Source organism: Lepidochelys olivacea, assembly GCF_965140295.1.
Source record: "Lepidochelys olivacea isolate rLepOli2 genome assembly, chromosome: 4".
NCBI classification, from domain to species: domain Eukaryota; kingdom Metazoa; phylum Chordata; order Testudines; family Cheloniidae; genus Lepidochelys; species Lepidochelys olivacea.
Genome location: NC_140414.1, coordinates 90,982,721 through 91,006,522, shown reverse-complemented (window position 1 = coordinate 91,006,522; position 23,802 = coordinate 90,982,721). Strand labels below are relative to the sequence as shown.

At 37.2% G+C, this 23,802-nt stretch overlaps 1 protein-coding gene across 11 annotated transcripts in view; it reads left to right on the top strand.

Moving 5' to 3' along the window:
• Window positions 1-23,802, top strand: part of PCM1 (pericentriolar material 1) — an 89,101-nt gene that overhangs the window by 63,782 nt on the left and 1,517 nt on the right. For 4 of the 11 annotated variants that reach the window (XM_084626942.1, XM_084626939.1, XM_084626936.1 and 1 more), the window contains 16 exons: window positions 2,459-2,820; window positions 3,576-3,743; window positions 5,158-5,214; window positions 8,642-8,814; window positions 8,898-9,026; window positions 9,772-9,892; window positions 10,148-10,285; window positions 10,529-10,662; window positions 11,467-11,601; window positions 12,676-12,873; window positions 14,496-14,555; window positions 16,569-16,707; window positions 18,049-18,206; window positions 20,987-21,062; window positions 23,154-23,410; window positions 23,640-23,732. In XM_084626942.1, the coding sequence (XP_084483068.1) occupies window positions 2,459-2,820; window positions 3,576-3,743; window positions 5,158-5,214; window positions 8,642-8,814; window positions 8,898-9,026; window positions 9,772-9,892; window positions 10,148-10,285; window positions 10,529-10,662; window positions 11,467-11,601; window positions 12,676-12,873; window positions 14,496-14,555; window positions 16,569-16,707; window positions 18,049-18,206; window positions 20,987-21,062; window positions 23,154-23,410; window positions 23,640-23,732 (2,398 nt within the window). The remainder of the gene's footprint in view (window positions 1-2,458; window positions 2,821-3,575; window positions 3,744-5,157; window positions 5,215-8,641; window positions 8,815-8,897; window positions 9,027-9,771; window positions 9,893-10,147; window positions 10,286-10,528; window positions 10,663-11,466; window positions 11,602-12,675; window positions 12,874-14,495; window positions 14,556-16,568; window positions 16,708-18,048; window positions 18,207-20,986; window positions 21,063-23,153; window positions 23,411-23,639; window positions 23,733-23,802) is intronic. The other 7 variants (XM_084626934.1, XM_084626937.1, XM_084626943.1 and 4 more) reach the window with 4 other exon arrangements.

Genomic DNA, 23,802 nt, shown 5'->3' with positions numbered 1-23,802 from the left:
GCAAGTCAAATGTAAAAGTATAATTAGGCATTCAAAGAATTTTGAAGAGCAACTAGCAAAAGACACAAACTAACATCAATAATTTTTTTAAGTACATCTGAAACAGGAAGCCTGCCAAACCATCAGTGGGGCTATTGGATAATCGAGGTGCTAAAGGAGTAGTCAAGGAAGAAAAGACTGTTGTGGAGAAGCTAGATGAATTTTTTGCATTGTTCTTCACTGTGGAGGATGTGAGGGTGATTCCCACACCTGAGCCATTTTTTTTTGGGTGATAAATCTGAGGAACTGTTCCAGACTGAGGTATCAGTTTTGGAACAATTTGGTAAATTAAACAGAAATAAGTCACCAGGACCAGATGGTATTCACCCAAGAGTCCCGAAGGAACTCAAATAGGAAATTGCAGAACAGCTGACTGTGGTATGTAACCTATCGCTTAAATCAGCCTCTGTACTTGATGACTTGAGGATAGTTAATGTGATGCTGATTTTTAAAGAAGTCTTCAGAGACAATCCTGGTAATTACTGGCTGGTAAGCCTGACTTCAGTACTAGGCAAATCGGCTGAAATTATAGTAAAGAACAGAAATATCAGACATCTAGATGAACACAATATGGTTGGTAAGGCATGATTTCCCTTTACAAGAATCGTGTTCACTCTTCCCAATCTATTAGAGTTCTTTGAGGATGTCAACAGATGTGTACAAAGGTGAATCCAGTGGATACAGTGTATTTGGACTTTCAGAAAGCCTTTCACAAGGTCCCTCACCAAAGGCTCTTAAGTGAAGTAAGCAGTCATGGGATAAAGAAGGAAGGTCCTCTCAGATCAGTACTGGTTAAAAGATAGGAAACAAAGGATAGGAATAAATTATCAGTTTTCACAGTAGAAAGAGGTAAATAGCAGAGTCTCCCTAGTAGCTGTACTGGGACGAATGCTGTTTGTCATACTCATAAATGATCTGGATAAAGGGGGTAAAAAGTTAGGTGGCAAAATTACAGAGGATGCATAGTTACTAAAGATAGTTTAAATCCAAAGCAGACTGCAGAAACTTACAAAGGGAACTCACAAAACTGGGTGACTGGGAAGAAAATGGCAAATAAAATTCAGTCTTGATAAATGCGAAATAGTGCATGTTGGAAAACGTAATACCGAGTAGATGTACAAAATGATGGGATCTAAATTAGCAAAGAAAGCAATCTTGGAGACGTGGATGAAAACATGCTCAGTATGCAGCGTCAGTCAAAAAGCCAATAATTAGTAAGGGATAGATAAGACAGAAAACATCATAATTCCACTATATAAATCCATGGTACACCCACACCTGGAATAATGCATGCAGTTCCAGTTGCTCCATCTCAAAATAAAATTGAGAAAAGTATGGAGAAGGGCAACAAAAATTGTTAGGGGTATGGAACAGCTTTCACATGAGGAGAGATTTGTGCTGGAAATGGCCCACCTTGATTATTACACACATTGTAAGGAGAGTGATCACTTTAGATAACCTACTACCAACAGGAGAGCGGGTTTGTTGGGGAGGGTGGGGGGAGAACCTGGATTTGTGCTGGAAATGGCCCACCTTGATTATCATACACATTATAAGGAGAGTGATCACATTAAAAAGACTGGGACTGTTCAACTTGGAAAAGAGACGACTAAGGGGGGGATATGATAGAGGTCTATGAAATTGTGAATGGTGTGGAGAAAACGAATAAGGAAGTTTATTTACCCCTTCACATAACACAAGAACCAGGGGTTCTCCTGATGAAATTAATAGGCAGCAGGTTTAAAACAAATAAAAGGAAGCGCTTCTTCATACAATGTGCAGTCAACCTGTGGATCTCATCAGGGGATGTTGTGAAAGCCAAAAGTATAAATGGGTTCAGAAAGGAATTGGATAAGTTCATGGAGGATACATCTATCCATGGCTATTAGCCAAGATGGGCAGGGTCGCAATTCCATGCTTTTGGGTGGCCCTAAACCTTGGACTCCTAGAAGCTAGGACTGGACAATGGGATAGATCACTGGATAAGTTGTCCGATGCTGTTCGTGCTCTCTGAAGCATGTGGCACCAGCCACTGCCATAAAACGGGATACTGAGTTAGAGGGACAATCTGTCTGCCGTTATGGCCATCCTTATGTTCTTCAGAACAATGTGTTGCTGCATTGATTTAAAAAAAAAAAAAAGACACTATATACAACCATAAATCTGAAATATATATCTCTGCATGATCAACTCAGTGGGTAATTTGAATTTCTTCTAATGCCTGTAACTCTCTCCCATTTTTTTTTTTTAAATGTTGCTAATTCTGCAGCAACACCTCACAGTTGCTGGCTCTTGGGTCACTGTACAGGTATTCCTCAAATATGGATGAATCTATAATTTATTTGTCTGAGAGCATTCACAGTTCCTTCCCCAAAGAGCTTTGTTGTAATAGTATTTTACAACTTTTCTTTCTGATAAGGAGTCAGAGACAACCTGAAGAGGAAATGGAAAACAGAGCAGTTTGGCTAGATGACAGCCAAGAAGGAAGAAAAGAAAAACAGCCATTCCTGAAGGCAGGGTTTGCGGTTTCAGTACAAAATATGGCTTCTGGTAATCACAAAAGTCAGTCTGATACCAGCCGGAGGAGACGAGAGTTTGATGAGGAATCTTTGGAGAGTTTTAGCAGTATGCCTGATCCAGTGGATCCAACTACTGTGACTAAAACATTTAAATCTAGAAAAGCATCAGCCCAGGCCAGCTTGGCATCTAAAGATAAAACACCTAAATCGAAGAATAAGAGGAGGAGTTCTTCTCAGCTAAAAAGCAGAGTTAAAAATACTGGTAGGTTTTCAGTTAATTTTAAGGGCACTGAGACAAACTCCATTTTAATCATATAACTTAAATGTTGCTTCGGCTGTACTCTGGAGTGTAGATAGTGTCCATAAGGAATAGTATAGCTTTGGGAATGGAAGTTAATTTTACACAAGATGTGGAGATGGTAAGTGATGGAGCAGAAGTTTTATTTTTGTCATCTTACACGTGTCAGAAATGCTAATGGCTTGAACATGGTGCTTTCAGTGTGGAAAGGTATGAAACTCAACAAGATGGGAGTGAATTCCGCAGTGTTTACTAGTGATAACATTTTTTTCTAAGAGAAAACCCAATTTAAATTGCAGTTTGTTTAAACAGTGTAATGTAGTACAGAATTGTTTGCCAATGTGCATACGCGCATGTAAAACACGTTAGTGTTGATCTGGGTGCTTGTAATCTGCCAATATGCTTCTGCATCAGACTTTGTTATTAGCCAACAAACATTCTGTGGTGAATTGCATCTTGCAGACTATTCATTGTTAATACTTCACCACTGCTCTCCTCTCCGTAATAATCTCTCATTCATGTTTGACGCTGTCAATGCTAATTACATAGACATCTCAACCTCCCATTACTGTAAAAATAATTTAAGTTCTGCATAGTTTGAAGTAACAAAAGAGTGGTTAACAAGTCTTTGGATTGCACTTTTGAGCTATCATTAAAACCGACTAGAAATGGCTGATTTTAAGATCTTTTTGTAAAGAGACACTTTTTGTTCATTTAAGGTTATGAAAGTGCCAGCATTTCTAGTACATGGGAACCTTGCGAGAATAATAGGAGCAGGCGCTCTGTGCACAGTGAAGAGGCTGTTCAAGCAAAAGTGTTCAGCAAAAAGAATCAAGAACAATTGGAAAAAATAATTAAGTATAGTAGATCTACAGAAATGTCCTCAGGTATTCTTTAATTAATCTGAACAATATTAAAAACTTCTGTAAAAGAGTGTTGATCCTGTAACTCCTTATTAACTGTTAAGGGTATTTTACCAGTCTTCCTGTGAGCTACTAAAGGGTTTTTCAGGTAAGGGACAGTCACTTCATGACTTCCATTAATTAATTGCTGTCACTATTCAAGCCCTTGCTAAATGTGTATATAGGATACATATATAATATTTAAGATCTTGCATCACATTTTCATCTTCAAAACTGCTGTACAAATATTGTAATAAAGCAGAAAGCGTTCTGAAGTAGACTAAATATTAGATTAACATAATTTTGAAACTCAACTGGAATCTTACTATGAAAGCAGTCTGGGGAAAGATACATGTACTCATTAATGTTATTTTAAGGGAGGTGCCAGTTGTGATAGATAAACAGTCATGACAAAAAACACCAGTTAGATTTTCAGATGATATATTCCACCTGCACTTAATATTTTAAATTACAAACTGTACTGCATGCTCTTTCTTTCCATTCACGTTCACATTTAAAAGGACTCTTCCAGGATCAAAAAAAAGTAAATCCTTACTTAACAGTCATATCTTTAAAAATCTGCATTTACATTTCACTGTTTAAACTGCTTCCTTTTTTGCATTCCTGCAACCTGTATTGTGAACATACTGTATGTCGTATCATTTTTAGATTCTTAAATGTTGGATCAGTGCAACAGTGTTTGGGTGGAAACACTGCTTCCCAAAAGATGTTTAATGCCAAAATTTAGTTAAAATAGTATATTTTGCTTAATTCCTTAAAACATATTGATTATTAGGTTTTGTGGAGGAGAAAAAGAAATTTATCAAAACAAACACCTTACGATGCCCCTATAAGTGTATCTCCCCCCCCTTCCCTTTTGACCTTTATGAAACACTTAAGATTCACTTAAGAATTGTGATTTTGATCCATTGCTTCTTTATTACACTTAGTCAGACTTTGTCCTTCTCTTCCATGTAGTTTATCCCTGAGTCTCAGTATCCAAAGGTTTATGGGCAAATGATGAACTTGAAATTGCGTTTGTTGTTCCAGTCGGATCTTTGCATATATGATAGGGCAGAATATGGGATATAGTGTTTATCACATTTGTAAACTGATTCTTGGTTTTAGGTTAAATATTTTGAATATCTCTGGCATTTGTCAGTTAATGTTGACCAGATTCGATTGTATTTCTTTTCTAGTTGGGATAATTAGTTTTAGTTGCTTAAAACAAAACACAAAACTTCCTAAACAAACAAACCCCCTTCTCCCCTCCACTAGTTCTGTAGATTCAGTTTAGTGTCATTTTAATGAGTCTTCCTCCCACTGATTCATATAGACGAGTCTTTATTTCTAGTACACATTTTTGTGTTTATCACTGTCTGTCCCCGCTTTCCTACAGCACATGCTAGGAGAATACTGCAGCAGTCTAACAGAAATGCATGCATTGAAGCCCCAGGTAATGCATTAATTGCTTAGCTTCAAAACTGTTCACAGCTACTTACTTTTCTTAGTTTGTGTTCTAAAACTAAACTGTGTTTCTCGAGAGCTCTTTTAGTGAAATAGCATTATGTATACTAATTTATATTGTTGCGAGTATTTTATTTAAAACAACTCCCCACTCCAACCCCAGGAAAACAAGAACCTTGTGTTTTGCTGAATATTCGATAACACAGCTACCTTGTATCATATCTGGTTTGTACTTCATATTTTTCCTATATAAAGTACAATATGGTTAATTGCATTAATAACTGATTTTGATACAAAATATGCATGTTGAACATAGTAAAATTAATTACAGGTGTTCTTGTGCCCTTAATTATTAGCCTGCAGCTTTGGTAGAATTGATGATTGGATTCAGTTTGCCACTGAAAAGCAAAGTACATTTGAGTATGTCAGTAAATGTTGAAAGGCGACCATTATATTTTAGTCTTTTAAAAAATAAAACTGCATTTAAGCACACTTGTAAGACTGCTAAACTAACATCTGATAGTAGATTTAATATATTTGTCTGCATGCTTGAATAATTTAGTAAACTTTGTTATAAGCCACAAACATTCAACTGTATTTTAATTAAAGAAGAAAAACAACAGAACTATATCCCATAGTACTTCTGTTACTTTAAAATAGTAGGGAATGGCCCTTTATTAGGATCAGTAAGCTTACTGAGTTTTCCAAGGACTACACTTCCCTTAACCCCCCCCCCCTTTTTTTTTTTAAATAGTTAACTTTACTTACATGAAACAGTAATGGAACTTACAGTACTACTCCTGAGGAAAATTCTGAACTACTGCGTGCATGCAGAAACACGTCCACCCCCACAGATTCTCTTTGCTTCCCCACAGAAACTATTTTTCTGTGGAGAAGCAAAGAGAAGCTGTATCAGTGCTCACTCACCGTCCCCCGCAGCGCAGGCGCGTCTGTTCAGGAAGCTGTGGGAGAGGTAAGTGACCATGGGGTGGGTGGGTGAGTGTGTGTGTGTTGGGTTCGGGGATGCCCCGGCCTCCCAGGGACGTTAGTCCTGGGTGAGGGGTGGCAGGAGGAGGACAGAGACGGACTTCCCCCTCCTCCTCCCCTGCATGGAGCAGCCAGGGCTGGGTCAGATCAACCCCCAGAACCCACATCTGGCTGTAGGAAGCTCTGCACGCTGGGGCGGTTCCAGGTGTGGGGGTAAGACTTGGCTGGGAAGGGTGGGTGTGGGGGGGGGGTCTGGATGCATGAGGGGTAGGCGGACAGGGGGAGCAGCTCCTCATACAGTGATCCCTCCCAGAATCACAGAATATCAGGGTTGGAAGGGACCTCAGGAAGTCACTAGTCCAACCCCCTGCTCTAAGCAGGACCAATCCCCAATTTTTGCCCCAGATCCCTAAATGGCCCCCTCAAGGATTGAACTCACAACCCAGGGTTCAGCAGGCAAATGCTCAAACCACTGAGCTATCCCTCCCCCTGCTTTCTGGCCCCATCGCTCCTCAGCCACAGGGTGGGAGGGTGTCACAATACAGGGAACTGCTCCTCTGTCCACCCAACCCCTGTGCATCTGGACCCCCTGCCAAGTCTCACCCTCCGTCCCCCACCAAACCTCACCCCCTGCATTGGGAGTCTCTGCACCCAGAACCCCCCCCATGAGTCCCCTCACTCCACTCGCCCCTTGCACCCATCCCCCAAAAGCTCCCCCCTTACATTGGGAGCCCCCCACACCTGGACTCCCCACCCCACCGAGCCCCAACCAGCTGCACCCAGATCCCCACCCCACCAAGACCCACTCCTCTCGCACCTCTGCTGAACCCCCAACCAGCTGCACCCTGATCCCCCACCCCACCAAGCCTCACTCCCCCAGCACCCTCGCTGAACCCCCCACACCCAGACCCCCCACCACTGAGCCCTAACCACCTTCACCTGAACTCCCCTGCAGAGTCCCAGTCCCCCTGCACCCAGAAGCCCCAACAAGCCCCTGTGGATCCAGATCCCACCCAAACCGCCACCGAGCTGCCTGCACCCAGATTGCACCACAAAGAACCCTGGTGCTCTTGAGGGAATTCTGCACCAAAATTTTAAAATTCTGCAAAGTTCTGCATATTTTTTGTCAAAATAGCACCGTAACATCATAACAGTATAATTGGACCATTCTCAATTTATTTTGGTAATTTATTTCAAAATACTTGTCAGCAAGTATTTGAAAATAGTGCGATTACATTGTGTTATTTTGACAAAATACGCAGAATTTTAAAATGTGCACAAAATTTTCAGTTTTTTGGCACAGAATTTCCTCAGGAGTACAGTACTTTATTTTCAAATGAATGGAGATCCTTTTTATCCTTGCATCCTTATCAAAATGTTGAACAAACAATAAGAGGTGAGAGTCTAAAATCTGAGGAATAAATTCACTTCTGCAAAAAGCTCAATTAGTATCTCTCTTTCTCTCAAATGAAGCTGGGATGAAATTTAGTCCTGTTGTAGCATTACTGGAATGTTAGCCTTTGCCCCCTGGTATTTGTGGGCCACTGGATTCCTCTAAGCATATGTTCTTTGGGCTAGGCCCCCGTCTGCACTAGCCTGTTCATAGTTAGGAGGGAGACTCTTTTCCCATCCACAGCCATTGTATTCTCCCTCCCCATGTGCAGCCTATCAGTAGGATTTAAGTGTTGCAGAAGGTTTTGTTGGGACTTCAGCAGTTTGGTGAATATCCCCTTTAGAATGTAGAAATTAGCACCAGCCCAGATTTTCTTTGTTTCCTTCTTTCTTTAAAGAGGATATGTTATGTATAATGCTAGATTTTTCAAAAGTAAGCTTGTGATTTTGGATGCCAAGCTTGAAATATCTTAGAGGCCTGGTTTTCAAAAAGCGTTCTACCTACTCTCAAAACCTGTGTCCGTATATATGTGTTTGTGCATAATATACTCAATTATATGCCACACCTTTAAAGTTTTCATTCAGAAGCTTAAGAAAAACAACAAAGACAAAAAGCTTGTCCTAATTTCTAATACATGGGCGTGTATGGTACATTTTAATTATTATGTTATACATAAATACTTACATGAAGACAAACTGTCTAAAACAGTGGTTTTCGACGTGTGGCCCGTGGACCCCTGGTGGTCTGCAGACTCTTAAGATTCTCAAAGGGGTCCACATTCACATTTTAAATCTTTTAGGGGTCCGCAAATTAAAAAAAATTGAAAACCACTGGTCTAAAATGTAATTGTATTATGTTTAAATCTTTGTAGCCTTCAGGAAATACTAAGCTTTAAGAAACAGTAAACTTGCTCAGCTGCTTAAAATGTAAGCTGAATCCAAGGTAAAGTTTTCAAATATAATTGAGGTATATGTCAATAGAGAAAGAACTATCAAGAATTTCATGAACATAGACTGGCTCCTTTATTCTTCTACAGAAACTGGTAGCGATCTTTCCATGTTTGAAGCTTTGCGAGACACCATTTATTCTGAAGTAGCTACTCTGATATCTCAAAATGAATCTCGTCCACATTTTCTTATTGAACTTTTCCATGAGCTTCAGCTGCTAAATACAGACTACTTGAGGCAAAGAGCATTGTATGCATTACAGGTATGCAAAACATTTTATTTACATTTATGCATTGAATAAACTTTCTTCACAATATAGATTTTAAGATTCATTATCTTTTCTAGGATATAGTGACTAGACACATATCTGAGAACAATGAAAAAGGAGAATGCACGAAGTCTCTGAATTCAGCTACATGGATGGCTTCAAACTCTGAACTTACTCCTAGTGAAAGTCTTGCTACAACTGATGATGTAAGGTTTTTTGGTTTGTTTTGTGTTTTTTTTAAATTTTATTTTTTTATTTTATCTTCAGAAACTAGTTTAATATGAAATTCATTTCTTCATCTTTCAGTTTCTGTGCAGGTTGTTATGCTGCACTCACCATAATGACTTGTTTTCCAAAACCCACACTAGCTTATAAGTAGTCACTTGCTTGTAAGAAGAAGCTTGCTACAGGATATCTTCACATGGAAATTATGTAGAATCTTGTCTCATTTAATATTGAAAACTAGCATAAAAGCTGGTATGAATGGAAGCAAGACTCAGTGCCTTGCAGTTAATGTAAATAGCCCAGATTACTTCCTATCTGAGACAGAGATTCTATCAGGAACTTGCAGCAATTCTCTTCAATCCATCAGCTGTCAAAATTGCTTCAGGAGTGGGAGGATGAGAGATTCTCTAAATGGGGCTGTTTATAGGGAGTGACGGCACTTCCCACTAGAATCCCAAAGACTTAAAACTTTTCGTAGTTTGTTACGAAATCACTAACAGCAATGCCCTATTCAATTACGTTACCTATATAAGGATACAAAATAGATCATTATAGAAGCACCCTATGTTATCTCCTTCATAAGTTAGGTCATTCCCAGTATGGAAGTCTGGGAACACATTTTGTAACCTTAGGGGCAGAGTGAAGAGAGAATCAGTGGCTTGCTGGGATATTTGAGGAAGCAGGACATATGCTTGCTTTGTGTAAATTTGTTGGTATATTTTTTAGGAAACTTTTGAGAAGAACTTTGACACAGGAGCAAGTAGAGATTGTGAACAAAATGATGCGGACAATGGCAGTACCATGTCTACATCTTCAAATTTTGAACCTTTTGCCACTGATGATCTTGGTAAATGTTATATAGTATAATACTGTCAATTAATGTATGTGAAACACTTAAATACTTTTGATTAACTCTAAAATATATACCTCCTGTATAAGTAATTATGTAAGTAATTATGTAATTATGTAATTATGGCTCTTAAACGTAAATATAACCTTACTTTTTAATTCGTTATTACAATTATGCAGATTGTGTTTGCATATGCAAACCTTAATGTACATTTTAAAAAACTTATAAAAAGTATTTTTGCTCTAAACATAGGCAACACCGTGATTCACTTAGATCAGGCATTGGCTAGGATGAGGGAATATGAGCGTATGAAAACTGAAGCAGAAAGTACCCTTGACTCCGAAGGCTGCTGTAGTAATCTCCAGAGTGCCTCTGCTGTTAAATTAGAAGGTTTGCACATATATAAGTATTTTTATTTTGTGTTTGAAAACAGTATCTGTAGATATCAGGAACTATTCACCTGACAATTCAGTTCCATCTTAATTGTACTTCGCTGTAATTTTTAGTTAAGTTGCATAGGATTTCTGCCATAACTAAACATGTAGTTTTAACTTAAAAGTACAGTTTACTTTTTGAAACTGATACTTATTAAATGGAGATATCTTATGGTTTGAATACACTTCATTTTACTAGGTCAATCTACTGGCGAGAGTCCCTGTGTGCCACAGCCTAGTGAAGTTTCTTCTGTTCCATGTCCTCGTATAGATACTCAGCAGCTTGACCGACAGATTAAAGCAATTATGAAAGAGGTCATCCCTTTTCTGAAGGTAAGAGATTTTTATTTCTGAACTTTTGTTCATCAGGAAAATTATCACACAACATAGTTGTACAAAAACAAATTATGAAGCAGCAGTAGCTTCTCTATACGTATGGTTTAAACTAACTTTCCAATTTAAGATAAATTTTGGACCCCATCTACTCTAAAACTAACTTTTTCAAGTTGAAGTGTAAATGCAGAAATGATTAATTTACAAGCAATCTTACTCTGACGTTGTCATCACCGTAATCTGCACACAATGTAAGTTAGTTAGATCTGTGACAATAATTCCTACTGGCTGACATTTTAAATAATTCCTACTGGCTGACCTCTATAGCCTGATGGTTTAACACAATTCCTGATGGTGGGAACTTTTAAGGTTTGCCTATGAATTCAAAGAGGCTTACAACTGTACATATCTTTTAACAGTGCCATCCAGCATATATAGGGTTTTAAATGTTCACAGCCACGGAGTATCTGAAGATCATAAGATGGTTGTAAAATTTCTGGTGGCTGGTGTGAAGTAACTATATTGGGAAGGTGGAATAGGACTAGGTTAGGCTTAAATTTTATATAAATAAGGTCTTCACTATAATTCCTCCTGTGTGGGACCATTAAGGTTATGACATGGGTTAAAAACACAACTTGGTTGTGCCACGTGAATAGGATGAAACTGAACCATGCTTTAACTGTGTTCCCAGAACATGTTACAGTTCTGGAAAAATGTCTGTCTGTAAAAGTCAGCTTCAAGATATGATGTAGTGACCACTTTTTAAAGTCGTGATAATTTTCTTTATCCCCTGGGATTTTCTAGGAACACATGGATGAAGTATGCTCTTCTCAGCTATTGACATCAGTAAGACGTATGGTCCTGACTCTTACACAACAAAATGATGAAAGCAAAGAATTTGTGAAATTTTTTCATAAGCAACTTGGTGGCATACTGCAGGTCAGTAACTTCTCTTCATAAATTTTTGTTTTGGGCTATATTGCAAATTGGATACTTTGCAGAAGATACATAATCTCTAGTGTAAACATTCCTTAAAACTGTACTATAGTGATCTTGATTTTCAATAGTGCCTAGCAACTTGCAGCTTCAACTGACTTCTGAAAATCAGGTAATAAATTTCCAATCGAGCATACTTTCAGTGACACAAACCCTTGCCTCTCTTCTTCCTTCTTCTTTGACATATTAATAAAATAGTACATTGTTTCCTCACATAAATATCACCTCTTCTGATATCTCACACTCAATTGGTTTCTCAGGATCAGACAGTAGTACAAATCTGGCAACATGAATATAGATTTGAAACCTATGAACCAGCTGCCAGCATAATTGATATTAACGTAACTTGGAATTTGGTCAGAAAGTCAAGTATTTGATTAAAATTAAACCGCCCTGTCATTAGTGCCCAGAAACCGCAGTGATTGTGTGTGTTGACAGTACTGAGAGCACTTTATATATGGTTCTCTATAATAGAATTGAGCAATGTGAGTAGACAAGTTTGTGTTGCCCTCGTCTTGTGTTTTGGCCTATTATATGCCTGGATACAAAGAACAGTGAAGTTCTGGGAATCGTGATACCTTCCACAACAAGCAGCAACTTAATTATAAAATATGAACAAATATTTAAAATAAAATACTTGTGGAGAAATACATCTGCTGAGATTGCCTTTAAAGGTAACCATAATGATGGTTTTGTTTGTGGGCAGAGACTTGTATCATGCTGAAACTAGAAATTTACTTCATGTGGATCACTGGAAAGTCATCAAGTGATCATGAATTTTTACTGCCATAGGCTTGGGGCCAATTCAGAGCCATGACCTGGTAACGAGGAGCTCCATGTTACGTCATGATGGATTTCACTTAAACAAGCTACCTAGACAATCTTTCTAACTAGCTTAGCTCTGTTTGTAATATGCTAAGTTCCTGATCTTCAGGGGTATATAAGGAAAAGCTGTTTAGTCTTCATTTCAGTTTTAAGATCATGACTCAAACTGAAGAACTATTTTTCTTTTGACAGGATTCACTGGCAAAATTTGCTGGTAGAAAACTAAAAGATTGTGGAGAGGATCTTCTTGTGGAGATCTCTGAAGTTTTATTTAATGAACTAGCCTTCTTTAAACTCATGAAAGACTTGGACAGCAACAGTATTACTGTAAAACAAAGATGCAAAAGTAAAATGGAAGCAGCGGGAGTGATACAACCTTATGATAAAGAGGTTAACTGCTTAAGCTTTTTCTTTTAAGCATGTAATTTTTCTGGTTTCAGTTGATATGTATATGTTTAACTTAATTATTTTAAAAACTTTTCCTAGGAAAAAAAGAACATATGACTTCTAAAAACTTATTTCTATTAATGTGACATCACAGTAAAAATGATTCTATATAGACACATCAGTGGCCTAGTGCATGGAAGATTTCAGAGAGAATGCTCTTTCTGTCACATTTTTCTGTTTTTCCACATAAGCAAAAAACATAGGGTCCAACCTTATAAATATGCACGAGTGAGTTTACTTAGGTCAATTGTCCCATTAAAGTTAATGAGATTATTCATTTGAGTAAATAGTTGTAGAATTGGGCTCATGAGTTTGTTCTTTCAATTTCCCCACTGCACCACTTCTCTAGCCCTGCACCTTCTGCCCTTTCATCCACTACTTCAGTGAGACTAAAGTTTTGCAGAAATACTACTTACGCTGCTATGTCAATGACCAGTCTGGCAAAGTTTCAGTTTTGGCAGGGTTTCTTGGAAGTATGATTAACTTCAATAAGGAATGTAAATAAAATGTTAACCTCTTATTAAAAAGAAACATGCAAGTTGAAGGTGGACAAATTCAGTTTGGAAATAAGGCGTATGTTTTTAACAGTGAAGGTAAACAACAATTGGAACAACACCAAAGGTTGTGATGGATTCTTCATCATGGGCAATTTTTAAATCAAGTCTGGATCTTTTTTTCTAAAAGATGTGCTCTAGTTCAAACAGGAATTATTTTGTGGAAATTTCTATGTCTTGTCTTGCACAGGAAGTCAAACTAGATAAAAACAATGGTCCCTTCTGGCCTTGGAATCGATGAATAAGAATGTAATAGAAATTCTCCTCCTGTAATGAAAATAAGAGTATTGTTGGCACCATCTATTCCAGCAGCATGTATCATGATCACTGTTAGTTCTAGGCTGTGGGATCACATGGTGGCACTTAAAGAATGTCATAGCAGCATCCTCAGGGTTCATAATGAACTTACCGTAGAAAAAACTAAATTATAACAAAAATACTTTGTATAATCTAAATTAATACTGCCCCACCATAGCATTACGCAACTACTTAATTACTTCCTTTTATATACTGTAATTGTTCCCATTTTATATTTTAATGGAAGTCCTAGTAGCTTTCTTTAGAAGTCTCAAATTAAAAAAAATGCAGCTCAACTAATTTCATTTTAATGTGAATAGAACATATCTGTGAAATTGGGATAGTACAAGAGTCCTAAATATTCATTTAAAACATAACTAAACAGTAAGAAACCCAGCAAAGCATTTCTGAATGAGTATTGTAATTCCCAGATAGTGATGACACCTATTTAAAGATGTATCCCTTCAAAAACTACAGCAAGACTTGAGAAATATTTGCTAGAGTATTTTATTGCAATTTTTTAGTTTGAATTTATAATAGTAGGCATGATATATAAACATAATTCTAAGTAAGGGTATGACACTGCTTAGTCAATTTTTTCCAGTATTTCAAAGCCATTTCTGATTTAAATGTGGATTTATATGTAGACTAAATTTTTGTAAAAGGGATATTTTCAGTTCAGAATTGAAGATAATTTAATTGGTTGTCTTCTAGGCAAAGAGAGTTCTTGAGGTAGGCGTTCGTTCATCCGCTGAAGATATTGATGAAGACAAAGTAGGTTATACTTATTTTTTAAAACTGTAACGGTCTTTCCTCCTTTTGTAGGAGAATTTCAGAAGTCATTAGTGGTTATCACTTTCAGTGCATTTTTAGTAGTGATTTGAACAAAAGTGATAATACAAACCCAATGTCTCTGAACAATCCATTTAACTCTGATTATTGGAAAGCAAATATTTCAGAATTTCAATTTTGATTGAAAATATCCTATTAATACCTCTTCTGTCTCCTTAGACTGTTACCAACTCTTTACTTTAGTTGTCTCTGAAACACAATGTGTACTGTAACCTATCTTTTAAAGTGCAGCTTTCTGAAAAATGATTTATGTAGAAGAAAGTGAACTTCCTTAATCAGTAAATACCCTTCTGTATGTATTCAATAATGGCAGATTACTTAGTGACCAAGATTTACTCATTTTCATTCTGTTAGCACAGCAGAGCCATTACAGACACGAGTTTAATTCGATTTCTTATGCATTAAATTCTTGTTGCAGCGCCAGATTCTGCCCTCAGTTATCTTTGTGCATCCCCATTAAAGACATTCACAGTTGTGAAATCTCTTTGAACACAAAGGTTACATCAGGTTTAACTGAAACCATAATGAGACCTGCAGGATCTCTGTTAACGGTGATGCAAGTGTGAAAGAGCCAGATTGACTTTGAGATCCCAGTAATAGTTTGCAGGGTTGGTAGTTTAAAACAAACAAAAATAGCTTATAAACTTAGCAGAATTGATGTAGAAATAGACACAATAAACATGGAATTTCTCAATATCTTTTTTAATATCTCTCTTCAGAGTAGAACCACATCATTATTTCTTTTCAGTACTTGTTCTCAAAAATTGCCTCTGTAGTGCCTCATTGTGGGATGTTTTCCCTCAGTGCTGTGAATGCAGAATCATCTTGAAAAGCATAGCAAAGTGACCACTTTGCAGGTCCAAACAAAGAGGTTATAAAGAGGAGTTGTGACTCCAGCCACTTTCAGCTCCTTCTTGATAATGGCTAGCTATGAGGATAGGAACCTTTTTCTGCACCCTTCATGATTAGCATGGTTTTTGTGTGGATTATTTGACTAATCACCGTTGTGTGATCAACTCCTGCTTCTTCTGACTCCAAATGACCACTCAGCTCTGTCAGCTATCTTATTTCCCTCTCTGTTACTCAGGGTTGTGGTGTTGGTAGGCTCTGTGGCAGATCTCTGCAAGCTGGCAAGATTTGAACTGTGCTTGGTGTCACTCATTTGATGTTAAGAGTCACATGCCTTGTCTGTCTGTGCCTTGCACATGAATATTCTTTGAGGTTGCTTTGTGCGCACAGGGTTTACTTCTTACAGGTGGAGGATAGTGAACAATGCTGCACTAGCTTACTGTAGGAGCCTGAAGACTAGACTCTTGGAATCCTTTAGTTCTGGGTCTGTCTAAGGATCCACCTCCTTTGGCATGAAAGAAGTCTTGGAAACTTCTAAATGTCCTGGTGTCTATTCTGAGGTGGTCTTGGGATCTGAAGTTGCCTGGTTCCCACCAAGCCTCCATAAAGTAGTCTAAGGCTACTGAGTATGTGTTGGATTTGATCTGTCTGTTTCAAACACATCTTTGCACACAGGCCGAGTTTATGCTTTTATATCCGTTCTTTTTCCCAGTTCTTTCTGTCTTTAAAGAAGAAAAGGCATACTGCTGAGAACTCTTCTCTAAGCAATTGTGAATGTTGTTTCTATGAGGAAAAACAAGGGTATTATTCTGAGCAGGGAGGACATTGTGGGTGAGGGACTCAGATCCAAAGACAACCTATATTCAGTTGTTTTTATGCATTAGTGTCTAGGATCAGATTCTTCTGGCCTTTCATGATACTTAATCTGGTACTTAATCTGTTCCATTGGGTGCTTTTTCTCCTGATGCTTCTAAGTTTTTAGTGCAGAGTACAGCAGAGGCAATGCACTTAATTGTAACAATAATCTTCTTGTCCAGAATAAGGGGAAAATGTATTCAATAGAGGTTTACTTTTACTTATGGCTAGGACAAGGATGAAACTGAAACAGTTAAACCCACACAAGAATCAGAAATATACAATGATGGTGAAGTTCCTCAAAGTATGAGATCTGATGCTTCTGATCAGGAGGAAGATGAGGAGAGTGAAGGCTGTCCGGTGTCTATAAGTAAGTGTTTTTTTAATTGTTTTGATAGGTTGTTACTCAGATTTTTACTGTAACTTCATGCAACTAATTTTATGACAACATTTTTAATGATGTACTGTTCGTGTGAGCTATACATGCATAAGGTTAATAGGTCTTATCTCAGTTTTCTATTAACTCATCTAGTTTATTCTCCTCTCTATGCACGATTATTTCCAGTACTACATTTTCTAGTATTTTGTCCAGTCTAGGTTTAAATACCAAAAGCAGCTGAGCTTCCACTACTTAGCAAATTTATTCCATGGATTTGTATCTTACAGGAATTCTCATAGTGGATCAAATCCATGGTCCATATAGTCTAGTAACCTGTGTCTAACATTGGCCAGCCACCAGGCCAGCTTCAGAGGATGGGTCAAGAAACCCCACATTAGGCAGATGTGGGATAAATCCCCCACCTCATCTCCTGTGAAGGCCTTGTCATGCATGATCTCTCCTAGTTAGATTGTCTTAAACGTTGAAGCATGTGGTTTACATCCCTTCTGATTTTTTTCTTACTTTAATAACTATTTTTGTTGTTCACATACATGTCCACTTTTTGAATCTTGTCATGTTTTTGGTTTCTGTGATATCGTCTGACAATGAGTTCTGCACTCTATTAATGCATTGTTTGAAGAAAATATTTCCTTTAAATTTCAGTGAAAGTTCGTATGTTGAGATGCAGGGAAATAGAAGTTTATAATCTACCTTCTCTGTACCATTATTTATCATTTCCCTCTTTTTCCTCTCCTTTTTAAGGCAGATAATTTGTCTTTTCAGTCTCTCTTCATATGAATCTTTTCAAGCCCTAATGGCTTTCATTCTCTTTTTATTATTCTGATTCTGCAGTTCAGCTTTAATTGTTATCACTACACTTTTTCTGAGTATTCCACCTAAATGTTTTCCTTCATTGCATTATTCCTAATTATGTCCCTGTGTTCCATCCTTGAATATCTCTGCTTCCACCATGGTTGTACTCTTCAAGTAGACTTACAATAAATAAAAGTACTTAATTACATTACAGCACGGCAGTGGTGTTCGGTGGTACTTCCAGTCAGGTTTCTGTAGAATATTTGCATTCCAGGAAAAGGTCTCACAAGACAATTACAGGTCATAACCATTCTCACAGACGTATAATTTATCATGTTATATTGAGGTTCTAGGTATCTAATGTTGCCTTATCTCCTATTCCAGAATATGAAGAGAACTTACTTAAAGTCTGAATTTTATTTTTTTTGAAATACCGAGGACAAGAGTTTTAATGAAGAGCCGGTATAACTTATATCAGTGATTAAGCTATATTGAAACTCTTGCATTGACTGACTTCAGGTTTGTCTAAAGCGGAAACACAAGCTCTAACTAATTATGGAAGTGGGGAAGATGAGAATGAAGATGACGAAATAGAAGAGTTTGAAGAAGGACCTGTGGATGTCCAGACTTCACTGCAAGCCAGCAATGACACTACAGTTGAAAATGAACAAGGACAGGTATTATCAGAGTTCTACAAACCTTAGCTAACCTACTTGGTACCCAAAAAATATTTTAATGAAGGGAAGTTACCTATGCATTGTACTCTTGAATGCCAGTCCTTTCTTCTTTTACACTTACTAGGGTTGTTTAAAGAAATATTATACGTGGATACCCTTTTTCCTGTCATACATTCTTCTTGAGTTCTTGTTAGTAAGGATATTTGCATGATCAGTTCTTGATCCTGTGGTATTTAATGTTTTTATCAAAGACCTGGAAGAAAACAAAAATCATTACTGATAAAGTTTGCAGATGGGACAAAGGTTGGGGGAGTTCTAAATAAAGGAAGAGGGCAGATCACTGATACAAAGTGATCTTGATCAATTGGTAAGCAAGCAATGTGTTTTAATATGGCCAAAATTTAAAGTCATGCATTTGGGAGCAAAGAATGTAGGCCATACTTAAGGAATGGGAGATTCTTTCCACCATGACTCCCAAATCTTTTTCAGAATCACTGCTTCCCAGGATAATCAGCTGAACATGAGCACCCAGTGTGACCCTGTAGCTAACAGGAGCTAATGCAATCCTTGGATCTGTAACTCAGGCAATCTTGATATGAGTAGGGAGGCTATATTACTTCTATATTGGGCATTAGTGCAACCTCACTGGAATACTGTGTCCAGTTCTGCTGTGCACAGTTCAAGAAGATTGTTGATAAATTAAAGATGGTTCGGAGATGAGCCTTGAGAGTGATAAAAGAATTGGAAAACCTATATGGGGAACAGAAATTTGATAAGAGGGCTCTTCAATATAGGAGACCAAGATCCAATGGTTAGCAGTTGAAGCTAGACAAATTCAGACTGGAAATAAGATGTAATTTTTTTAATAGTGAGGATAACTAACTATTAGAACATCTTATCAAGGGTTGTGGTGGATTCTCCATTATGGAAACTTTTAAATCAATATTGGATGTTTTTCAAAAAGAGAGATGTTCTTGTTCAAAGGCAAGTCCTATGGCCTGTGTTATATGTAGGAGGTCAGACTAGATGATCAGTTGTATCTTCTGGCCTTACCATTAAGACTAGAATTTGGCATGCCAATTTTTAATACATTTTACAGCAGAGGTGCATGAAAACCACAATATATCCATGATTGGGAGAGAGCAGGGAGCCTGTAGGGTGGCGGGGGTGGGAGGAGAGAAGGAAGGGTTTGGAGAAAGAGCCCACCCTGCACTCCCCCCAGCAGTGGTTCCTGTCCCATGGGACAGGGCCAGGTTCCCCACTTCAGGTGTTGTGACCTGGTCCATGTGGTGGCAGCAATACTTTGGTTTGGAGCATTCACCCCTCCATAAGTGGAGACAGAGAGGCGGTTGCATTATGACCCTGTGACGCCACTCAGTTTGGGTGCATTTCACACTTTATTCAAATTCACCGTTTCTAGCTTTAATATTTTTGCTGTTCATTTCCCACCTTCAGTGAATGTTAATTCAGTTTATTATAACACCTAGTTAGTCAGTAGCCATTTGTGATGTCAAACTGTTGTTACTTTAAGTTAGAAATAAGTAATGACTAGATAAATAAAGCCTTCCCCCCCCCCCCCACCAAATTGGAAAGAGAAAATTTGAGAAGAGAGTTGACTTTGAATAGGATGATTTTTCAGAGAAGTTTGCAGGTCTCATACATTGTCAACATTTAAAACTTCATATTCATCTAGTCCCATCACTTGTCGTCTTATATTTTTAAGGTCAGAAGTAGAACTGATACAGTCATCTAGTCTGACCTGCAAAATACAGGCCATCAAACTTCACATAGTGATTCCTGGCATCTGGCCCAACAACTTATGGTTGAAGTAAGGCATATATTGTAGAGATATCCAGCTTGGATTTAAAGACACCAAGTGAGAGAAAATGTACCACATCCTTCAGTGTTAAATAAATAAATATATTTATTTTAAATTTCCAGTTTGAATTTTGCTGGGTTAATGTTCATGTCAGGTGATGGTTCGTTCTTCGTTGTTTTGTTGATAGGCCCTCTAAAATTGTAGTAGATAACTAAAACTCAGTTTGCCTTTGCAGAAGCCATTCCATCATCCAGTGTGCCAATACTTGCCTTATAATTGTATTCTAAATTTTTTTCAATGCAGTTTAACTGCACTGAAGTAAATTTACTAGGCTGTAATTTCAAGGATCACTTCTAGAGCTTTTTAAAAAGATAGGTACAACTACTGGCTACTCTCCAGCCTTCTAGTATGGTAGCAAATTTCAAAATAAAATTTCAGTATTTTATTAGCTGTTGAGTCACTTCATTGTTCATTAGAAACTCTTGAATGAGTATGATTTGGTTCTAGAGACTTGTTCCTTAATTTACCAATGAGTGAAGGGTTGAAAGGACTGACCTATGAAGACCTTTAAAAAATAGGCAATTTAGCAAAATGAACAAGAGGTAGGCAAGTATAACTGCCTAAAAGTACTGAATGATGTAAATGCTTATAGAGGAGCTTTTCAGTTTGATGCATGGGTTTATGATGAGGACTAATAAGGTAAAAGGAAAACGAAGGCTATTGTGTAAAAACATCTTAACAGTGAGATCTTTTAATCTATGGAAGAGCAACTAACAAGTAAACAGTGGAACTTACCGAGAATTTAAAACTAATATAGACAAGATGTTGGCGCTTATACTGTAAGGAACAAGCATACCTGCTGGGGGGGACTTGGGACAGGAAGGGGTAGACTAGATGAAATACTAAACTCTCCCTAATAGAAATTAAACATGATTGTCTAAACATGATTTTTGCCATATAGATTTCAACAGATGAATCTGATAAACCAAATGAGTATGAGATTTTATCATCGAAGCAGAAATCTGTTAGTTCTAAAGGTAAGATCTGAGTAAAACTTTAAATTATGTACATAACAAAAAAAACATACTATCACTTTCATGTGAATTTGCCTTCTACAAGAATGAAGAAGTTGAATAAACTTGTAAGAATTTTTTAGATTTTATTTTAATTGGATTGCTTTACTGATTCTTGCACATGCTGTGATCTAATTATTTTAAATGAAAAAAAACAAGCATTTTAAAAGAGAAACCTCAATATAATTGAGTGTATATGATAGGGTTGCGTTTTGACATTTGTCCATGGCATAACTTTCAGGACTGTTTTGATATCATGGTTCACACAATTTTAATTGAATAACTCTTTTGTATCAAGAAGAAAAACCGTGAATAATAGCTGAGGAGGATAATGTTTTAGTAAACTGGAAAGTAAAGTTTGAATTTCATAATCAACAGATAATTGCTGCTGTGCCAGCTTCTCACTCCCTGCCATTTTCATCCTTCATTGTCCATAATATAAGGCTTTTAAAATTATTTAAGTGATCTTTACTGTGTAAGAAACCTCACATTAGATGGGGACTAAATCAAGTACATATCTACTAGAGAAGTGATGGGAAAATGTCAACCGTCCTATAACTATTCCAAAAATAAATTGCCCTTCTATTCTTGGCTACTTATTGGCAAAAGATGGCAAGTCTACCGCATGTCATGGTGGTTGCTTCTTATCTCACCTAAGATATATTTTCTATTACAGACAATTAGCAGTAGTCTGTGTTTTCTGCACTGACCTATGTTCCTCTCATAGATGGACAGCTCTGTATCTCTGTGGATTCTGTTGTGCTTCAGCAGTCATGCAAAACATTAAGAAATTCTGCACACTGTACTCTTTAAAATGTTTATGTAAGAGCAGCATACGCAGACTTAAAAAAAAAAGGCAGACAGTTATGTGCACCTCATATTGTACATTTGCCGTTTAAGTTCCCATCAGTCATAATAATAATAATTGTGCTTTAACTTCAACATTCATGTCAGATCCTTTCTACATGCACCAGTCTGTTCTAAAGTTGTACCTGCTACTGGGAATAGAAAAGGAGGACTTGTGGCACCTTAGAGACTAACCAATTTGCTCAAATAAATTGGTTAGTCTCTAAGGTGCCACAAGTCCTTCTTTCCTTTTTGCGAATACAGACTAACACGGCTGTTACTCTGAATACTGGGAATAGTGTCACAAGTCTCTGTCAATACCTTCAGTGTAAGGAAGAAAACTAACTTAATCATGATATGCTGATTCAGCATAAAAAATACTAACCTTGCCTTCAGCAGACTGTATTTTACATTTTGTTTTGATATAAAGTTTGTGGATGATTTAAAAAGCTAATTTAGACATCAGAATTTTAAATTAACAATCTTAACAAATCTGTGGTTTAACAACAACTGCAGGTTGATTAACTTTCCAAAACTCTGTGAAGGATTACTCTGTTTTATTACCAAACAACTTAAAATGAGTGTACTTCTGCACTTTAGCAATTTACCAGTAAATAATTGCACTAATTTCTAAACTTAAAATATTTCTGATTTTGATGTCACTGTTTATACACTGTCAACATTTTAAAATGACCTACTGGGGTAGATGAGTTTCTTGTAAATTATGGCTTTATAGTATTGCTCTTATACATGCTTTGAAATAACTTTAAAAAAAAATGCCTGAAATACTGAACTGCTTACTGTGCATCTGATCTATAAATTAGGCAGATTGGTCAAGTTTTTTGCCAAAATTGATCTCTGTATTCACAGAATTATTCTTGATATTAAGGTTAGCCTATAAACTTCAGAAAGGTATTTAATATGTGGTATCTGTAACTTGATATATTGGCTTTTAATTAGGTTCATTTTAGTTTGCAATGAGTGTTTACAAGGCTGTTGCCCCCTCAAATGTTTCAGCAGAATTAATTTCTGTTCCTGTTCATTTCAAAGACATACTGACTCATGTCTGCTGGAAACTCGCTTTTGTTATTCATTTGAAGGTGGTTGTTGTTTTTTTTTTGTTTTTTGTTTTTTTTTTTAAACAAAATATTAAGAAGCCATTTACTTTGTCAAAATCCATGTCTTGTTTAAAATGCTTTGTGTTTTTAGATGAACAAGATGTTCCTGCTATTTTGCCTCATTATCTCAATATGCTGGAGAATAAGAAACTTCTAACAGTCAGTGCACCTGAGTCTGTTAGTGCTACCAAGGTGTCAGCAACAGAAGAGCCAAGCCCTTCATTACTAGTAAATGAAATTCAGATATCAGAAACAATGTGCATAGAAACCAAATCCTTGACAGGAAGCCCAGGAAGCTCTATGGCTGGAAGCCCTGATACAGAGTCACCTGTGTTAGTGACTGAATATGTACGTATAATTTGTGTTTCCATATTGTCTTTCTTAAATATAAAATGTCATTTCAAAGTTAAGCCTTCTCTCCAGACTCATTCGGTTTGTAGGTTAAATTGAGCATACAAGCACTTAAAATATAACTCTTAATTTCTTTTATTTTTAGTTATCAGGTATCTGTACTTAGAACAGAATCATGCACCTCTCTACTTTCTTCTTAAAATGTCATAAATTCTGTCATCAACAGGAAGCTGGGTCCGGAAACATAAGTCAAAAGTCTGATGAAGATGACTTTGTGAGAGTTGAAGACTTGCCCCTTAAACTTACAATATATTCAGAGGTATTTTGCTTGAGGTTTTCTGTACTTAGAAGTGCCCATCACAAAAATGAGTCTTTTTTTTAAATTGGGG